Source organism: Patagioenas fasciata, chromosome 1 (genome assembly GCF_037038585.1).
Source record: "Patagioenas fasciata isolate bPatFas1 chromosome 1, bPatFas1.hap1, whole genome shotgun sequence".
In the NCBI taxonomy this organism is placed as follows: domain Eukaryota; kingdom Metazoa; phylum Chordata; class Aves; order Columbiformes; family Columbidae; genus Patagioenas; species Patagioenas fasciata.
In genome coordinates, this window is record NC_092520.1 from 70,149,653 (window position 1) to 70,157,238 (window position 7,586).

Sequence of the window (7,586 nt, forward strand, 5' to 3'; positions counted from 1 at the left end):
CCGTTTCAGGTAATGCCCATTCGCCCCCGGCAGAGTCCAGCCGAGCCGCCCGGAGTCCTGCGACCGCCCAGTGGGCCCCTCCACCACCGCGGCCCGCAGGGAGAGCGACGAGACCCCCGGCCGCCGCGGGGGGAGCGGCGTTTGCAGCCGCCGCCCGCTCGCCGCCCACCCCCGCCCGTGCAAAGTGTAGGGCCACCGGAATCCGGGCTCCGGGGTGGGGTGGAAAGAAAAGGTATTAAATATGGAAAAAGACCGCCGTGCCTCAGGGTTTTCCCCGTCTTCCCCCCGTGACCCCCCGCTCTCGGTCATCATCAAGTTTGCATCTTAGTTACAAAATGTCGATCTTGAAGGCTGACAAGACACAGGGAGACGGGGGGAGAAAGAGAGTGTGTGAGTGAGAGAGAGAGAGAAGAGAGAGTCCATCTTGCTTTGAGGGGGGAGGAGAGGAGCAATAATGCAGCGCATAAATCTCACCCTCCCGGGGGAAAAGTCTACACAACACCTTTGGGGGCGGGCGAGCGGGCAGGGAAGGGGCGGCGGCGCGGGGAGGGGGCGCGGGGGGCTCCCCGGCCCTCCCAGCTGCCCTCCCCGGCGGGATCTGGCGAGGCAGGCTGGCAGCAAACACCTCCCTGCTGCTCCCCTCCTCCTCCCCGCGGGCCCGGGCGATGATCCCGCTGCTGCCGCCGCCGCCGCTGCCACCGGGGAGGAGGTGCCGCCGCCGCCGGGAGAACCACATGGAGACCGGCACCCCGTCCCTGCCCCGGCGGCCGGGCCGGGCCCCTCCGCCGCTCCGCCGGGCAGCGGGACCTGGACGTGTCACCAGCAGGACGGGCAATGGTTTCGGCGCCCCAGGCCCGAGTGACCACCGCCGGCCTGCCGGCGCCCCGGCCTCCCCGCACACACTCACCTCCAGAAAAAAACTTTTAACCGCGGGCCTCCCCCGGAAAAAGTGGCGAATCCGCCCCGCACACGGTTAAAGCCCCGCGGCCCCCCGGCTCGGCTGGCGGCGAGCGGGGGAGACCCGGGCACGGTCCTTCCCCGCCCCGGCGGGGAGGGAGGGAGGGAGGAGGCAGGCAGGCAGGCAAGGAGGGGGCGGGCAGCCGCCTCCCGGTGCCTCTCGCCCCGCCGCCGTACATGTCGCCTCGGCGGCTCTCGCATCGCTTCGTTTTACCTTCCTCATTCAGCAGCGGCGGCGGGCTGCCACCGATATTTCTAACGCAAACCTGCTGCCGTGCGGCGCCCGGGATTAACGCGATTGCCTCCCTTCCCCTGCCTCCAACCCTTCCTTCCCCCTCCTCCTCGCAAACCTACACTGGATCGGCTCTCCTCACAGCCATGCAAGTTTCATACATTGCAAATAAACCCGAGAGGAGGAAGAGCGAAGCGGCTGGCGGGGAGGGGGGGGAGGAGGAGGAGGGCTGCTTTCTGTAATTTACCAGCGACCCGATCTCGCAGCAGCAAATAACAGCTGAGCACCCATCCGGCTCCCGGCGGCGGAGAGAGCCCTCCCCGAGGCGGCCGCCCCCTCCCCGGGGCGCCCCCCGCCAAGTTTTCTGTCATCGCGACCACCCAATGTCACAACTTACCTTCAGAAATAGGACTTCGCGCGGCCGAGGCCTGCCGCCGCCTCCCCACCCCGGCCCCCGCCCGCCTCCCTTTCTCCCTCTCCACCTTAAACTTATTGACACAACATAATCCCACATCCACGCGAAACCCCGGCAAGGCCGCCCGCCCCGGTCCCCCCACCCCCCGCCACTGCCCACCGGGGCCGCTGCTGTCGCCGCCCCGGGTGCATCGCCGATGACTACCGGAAAACGCACAGCCCAACTCTCCGGCCGAGCCCGGCCGCTGTTGTTGTCGGGGTCGGCGCCGGGATTTTTCCTCCCACTCCCCCGCCACCCGCCCCGTGCGGCTGCCGGATCGGCCCCCTCTCCTTCTCCGGTTTTATATCCCCCCCCTCTCCTCTTCCCGGCGGCGGCGCGGAGCCCCTCCAGGCCGGCGGCAGCCGATACCGATCCGCGCACTCTCCCCCGCGCCTCGCCCTCGCCGCCCCTCGGGATGAAGTTTCGTTTCTGCCTGCCGCGATTTCCCTGTCAAGTCCCCCCGGAGGCACACACCGAGCGGCGGCCGATGGCTATCCCTCCTCCTCGCCCTCCTTCCCCTTCCTCCGCCGCCGTTGCTCTTGCCTCTCTCTCTCTGTGGCGGCGAGAGGTGCCTGGTTTCAAACGCAGCCTGGCACTGGCTGGCCTACCCCTGCCGCCTGCTTCTTCTGGGTGTTTTATTATTATTATTTTTAAATGCACTGCGCTGCATTGCAATTCACCTCGCTCCCCAGCCCCGGTAAAACACTCCCGGTCACCCCTGCCCTCCCGGCCGGGCAGAGGGCTGGCGGCACCAACCCACCCGTTCTCCCCTGCCCAAACTTTCAAACGAAGGCAGGGCTGATGAGAGGGAGGAAAAGTGACTGGGAGCCGCGGCAGCCGCCGCGCAGGTCAGGGGAAGCTCCGCGCCTCCCTCCCCACCGCCGCCGCCACGCCAGGGGGCCCGTGGGGGCTGCTCCGCCGCTGGGGCACGAAGGAGAAAGTGTGGGGCGAGGGCACCCCTCTCCCTGCCTGCCGCTGCCCGTCTCCGTCCGTCTCCCCGCCGCCCGGTGAGGGGCGGCGGGCGGCGCGCACTCACCTCGGCGGGGCCGGCGGGTGACCGGGCAGCGCGCCGCTGGGCCGGAGCGAGGCGCGGCGCGCAGCGGAGCCCCTCCGCCTCGGCGCCCGCGGAACGCGGCTCCACACAGAGCCATGCAACCCGGGCAGCGCCACAACACTCCCCGGGATATAAGCCGGCCCGCCATTGGCCGGTGCGCTGAGGGACGGGCACGCCAGCCATTCAGCGGCGCCGTTACACCCGCGGCCCGCGAGGGAGCCGCTGGCGCACACACTCTCCGCACACACTCACACAAAGATCGTCGCGCTGCTCTCGACAGTGTTAGAGGAGCCGGCGGTGGCTGAGCGGGGCAGGTAGCGAGGGCGCTGGCCACCGGCCTCCGGCGCCGAGGGAAGCGCGGAGCCACGTCGGCCACAGCGCTGGCAGCCGCTATCCATTGGCCGCCCGGAGAGGGCTGCGAGAGTAAACTACGCCTGCACCGGGCAGCGCCGCGGGGTAACGGCCGCGGCGGGGTAGGGGCGGCGGGCACGGCCAGGCACGGCCCCGCTGGGCCCCAGCCCCCGTCGCTCCCCGCGGTGCTCCCCGCTAACTTAGTCTGTCCAGTTGGGCGGGTTTCATTCAGAGGCCAAACCACGGCGAGCGGAGAAGTTGAGGGAGGCAGCGGTGCATCCGCACAGCCCCTGCTCGGGCAGTAAACACGGGAAGCCAGCCCCGCGGCCCGGGGGGAGCCGGGCCCAGGCCGGCGGTCACCCCCTGACCTGGCCAGAGGGTTTCAGGCAGCGAGGCTGCAGGGCGATGCGGTGGAGCTCCGGTGATGCCTGCTGCCGTAGTAATCCTCGCCCAAACGTGGCGGAGAGGCCCTCGCCGGCCCAGCATCGGCAGCACGGCGGTCTTCACATCAGCTTTCCATAGAGACAGCGGGCACTTAGTGTGGCAGAGCTAGTAAAGTGTAACGCTGGCGTCTGTGCCGTGCTGCGTGTCGTGTCCCGTTCTCTGCCATGCACCTCGCATACGTTACCAGCCACATGGATGTGAAATTCATCTGAGAATTTGTGTGACTGGCGGGCTGACACGGACAAAGCGACAGTGTGAGGCCAGCAGCTTTTGGGTGGCTGCATGGCGATTGTGCTGACGGGTGTTGGAAAAGCCCTGCGGAAATGTGGTCTAACTTTTTTGGAAAACCTCTCTTCTGCAGGAATCTAACACAACGTGAAAGCATTCTGTGTACACTGACCCAGCCTATTAGCGTTCACAAGCATTGAGCATACACAACTTGAGATCTCTATGTTTTTTAAGAGAAAACGCATGGTATTTAATCTTAGGAAGCATTAATTTTTGTGCGACACTATCTGCAGGTGAGACTGACTTCAGTCAGCAGTTGGCATATTAAAAAAAATCAGTAATAATAACAATGGAAACTGAAGTGCGCTCATTTTTTTTTGCAATAAAAGAGCAATGTTTGTGCTTCACAACAGCTTCAAATATACAACACTCCCAAGGATGCTGCAGAGTTTATTCCATATGCTCTCTGTCCTGGGCTTTTTTCCATTGTGGTGTGGTTGATTTCAGCATCTTCACTCTGATTGCTTACTCTTCTTTCATTTTTTCCCTTCATTTTTCTTTACAGTGGAATTATGTGACTGTGAAACAATACTTCTTATGTATGAATAAAATGACGAGGTAAAGTAAAAGCTGATTTTGCAAAATCAAAGTGTATCCATGTTTCTGAGAAGTCATTTTAAATTAACCCGCACATTTTTTGTTGAGATGTGAGAAAAGTATTCTAAATGCCCTATCATCTTGCTTGTTATAAGCAGGGCTTGGTTAGTCCATGCCTGGATAATATAAAAAAAAAAAAAAATCAGGATAAACATATTCTGTAATTAATGCATTCTACCTCATTTTTTCGTTTTCAGTGCTAGGAAAGCAGAGCTGACCATCCACCCTCTGGATGTCAGGTGCATCTCAGGTGTTACAGGTTGGGACACTGGCAAGCAAAGGCACACAGATTTTGTTAGTCACATTTGAAAAGGTTGGCTTCATTTTTAGGCAGAGCTTCCTCCTATCATTTGCAGATTGTGAAGTGCTTAGCAATTGTAGGTAAGCAGCATCTTTTCAGTATGCACAAGCAGTTGCCAGTAAGAGGCCTAAGCCATGCAGTTAAAACTTTTATGGTATAGTTTCTTACTTTTCTGTATTAGTGCCTTGTTTCATGGATTATTTTACCCATATTAATGATAGTACACCATGGAGCCTCTTGTACCTCTTCATTGCAAAAATCCTGCCAAAATAGGTAATTACTGAGCAATGTAAGTGATGTAGATGCTTGATAGTCTACATTAAGTTCATTTTAAAGGATGCTTCGTGTTGTTGTTAACAGGACTCTCTATTACACTTGATGCCTTTACTGTCTGTTTCAGAAAAGGTGTCAAGGTAGGGACACCTGGCATGTAATGTAGTTGATTACAGCTAGGCAAAATGGTTATACAGTGCTACTAATTAGAACAATCACGTTTTGTGTCAACTTTGTGCAGTTACAAATGAGTTGCAAGGCAGCCACCTATTAGGCCCATAGAAGCAGAAGTATTTTGTCACCCTTTCAGAGAGAGATATGCTAAAGTGCACTGGTATGGTTGCAAAATAAAATGCTTGAGTTTCCACTGCCTTTGATTTATTGTGTCCATAGTGAAAGAGAGGACTATTTCTTGGGCTACACGTCTGCAAACACTGAGGTCATGAGGGGGAAAAGAGGAGGATACTAAATATTTCTGGTTTTCCATTTCTTTAGATATGATTTTAAGCAAATTAATCCCTTTGCATGCTGCTCACTTGGAGATATTTCTGGCTTTAGTCAGTCAGTGTTATCAAGAGTTATAAGGTGCTAGCCAGAATCTGTGAGGAATTTTTCAAGGGACACTTGAGTGCTGACATTTTTAAAATTGCTTGCTGACTATTAGTAGTTTTAAAACCCCACGCAAGTTGCATTTCCAGATTTTTCTGCAGAAACTTGTCTCATCGGATGGAACTTTTCTGTCATTTCTGTGTAATTTGTGTTAGTTTTCAAAAGAATGATGCCCTGACCCTACGACGTGGACCGCTCACAGGTACTCCTGTGTGCAGCCAGCGCTCCACTGGAGTAGATGCAGTTCAGCACAGATAAAGCAGTCTGCTCAGATGCAGATGCAGCAGGATTTGAGACTTCGAGGTTGTGTGTTTGTTGCATTTCTTTTTGAGTTTGCCTGTTTTGTACTAAACTGACAGTGGAGCATCTCCTGCGAACTGTGGGTCTTCTCCTGAGTAATATGTGGCGCAAACTAAAAGACACAAGTAGCCGTGTGTCTATGATCTGTCAAAAGGGAAAAATATTTCTTCAGAAAACTTTTTTGTTATTTATTAATAAAAGAAAAAGTAACAGTGTCAATACAAATAATAGTAGTGAGGATTTGCTCTGTTCCCTTCCTTTGGGGCTTTCTGTGGAGCTCAGTAATGTTGGGGGGAGGCTGAGTTTGGTCCTTGATTTCCGTTTTCTGTCCTTCTGCTGCCCATTGCAGAAGCTACTTGCAGCCTGTGGAACCGAGCTGGCCACTGGTCACTCTTGGGCTGAGACAGACATGAGCTTCCATGGCGGTTTAAAATGTATTCAGATAATAAAAAGGAAGCTTGGACTAGCCAGCTGCAGCCTGAGCCTGCAGGCCCTGCATCCCTTTGAGCTGCTACCATGGCTGACTACAAGTGACGGTTGTCATGTGAGCAGGGACGGAAGGCCATAAGGCAACTCCGGGAGCATATGCTTTATCTGTGTTAAGCTTTGCACACAGCCTGGGGAGAAGCATGGGGAAAAAAGGGTGAGGCAGATCCAGCCTTATGGAGCCTGTCCCACCTCTGTTCCTTCTTTTTTTTCCTGTGGCTTGTGCCCACCCACAGTCCATGGAATAGTGTGGCATCCTCCAGGTTAAAAAACACTGGAGCAGGACAATGCATTAGTGGGCCTATTTTCCTCCCCAATGCACTTGTATAACATGGGTAACATTAATAGAAATTTATGTGCAAGCACTGAAGGGAGGGGGCATTTTGTCTGAACTGAAGCTGGAGAATATCCACTTTAGAGTAGGAACAGAGCCGCAGGATCGGTGCAGGACAACCATTCTTCAAAAACCAGACTTTTAGGAAGTTATTGTTCCCACCTCAGCCCCTTTTAGGAACACTTACAGTTTCTTGAGAACTCAACAGAAATGTGCAAAAGAAGGGCCAACTTGTTCTGTTGGTTTCTCAGTAGGAGGGCTCTGTGTTTGCTCCAATTCCTTACTCCTATTCTTCCACAACATTAAAAATAATCCAGATATTTTCTTATGCGTATTAATAATTTTGAGATGCTGCTTCTGAACGTTCTATACTTGCACATCTAATTCCCACTGTCTTCTTCTAAGTGTTTTTCTTGATTTTATGCGTCTTTTTAGTAGCGGAGCATTAAGAACTGCAACCCTCTGACAGAACCAGGCACTGAGAGCGTTAGATGCTACAAGCAACCTCTGTTAGCAGTTAGCAACAACTGTTAGCAGTTCCATTTGACAAGTTACACGAGAGAGCAGGGAGGGAAAGAGACAGGTGAATTGATTTGCCAGTAGTCTCACAGTATAGAAACAGCGAAGTGAGGAATCAGATCTGGGCTTCTGACTTGCAGTGCATTGCTCCATACATTTCTTTCTCTGTTGCTCTAAGATTTCTCTTTTATAGCACCTCGCTTTTCCAGGGAAATCTTACTACACCTTGAGGAGCTGTTTACCATTTTTTCCTGTTTAGGAAGAACTAACTTAGCCAGAGCATCCAGATCCGTTTGAGACTATCGCCTCTGTAAAAAACTGCTGCTGATTCTGAAAGACATTCAGGTATATATTAAACTAATACATATTAACTACTTAACTTACTAG

The 7,586-nt window shown here is 54.9% G+C and overlaps 1 protein-coding gene across 15 annotated transcripts in view; it reads right to left on the reverse strand.

The window, feature by feature from the left end:
- Positions 1 to 2,804, reverse strand: part of BBX (BBX high mobility group box domain containing) — a 153,659-nt gene extending 150,855 nt beyond the window's left edge. For 7 of the 15 annotated variants that reach the window (XM_065829414.2, XM_071808514.1, XM_071808489.1 and 4 more), the window contains exon 1: positions 2,680 to 2,804. Coding sequence is in view for 1 of the 15 variants with exons in the window: in XM_071808465.1 (XP_071664566.1) it covers positions 1,764 to 1,795 (32 nt within the window). In the remaining 14 variants the exon portion in view is untranslated. Of the gene's footprint in view, positions 1 to 907; positions 1,065 to 1,763; positions 1,840 to 2,117; positions 2,134 to 2,679 lie in introns of those variants that run through there. The other 8 variants (XM_065829420.2, XM_065829411.2, XM_065829416.2 and 5 more) reach the window with 7 other exon arrangements.
- Positions 2,805 to 7,586: the final 4,782 nt, after the last annotated feature.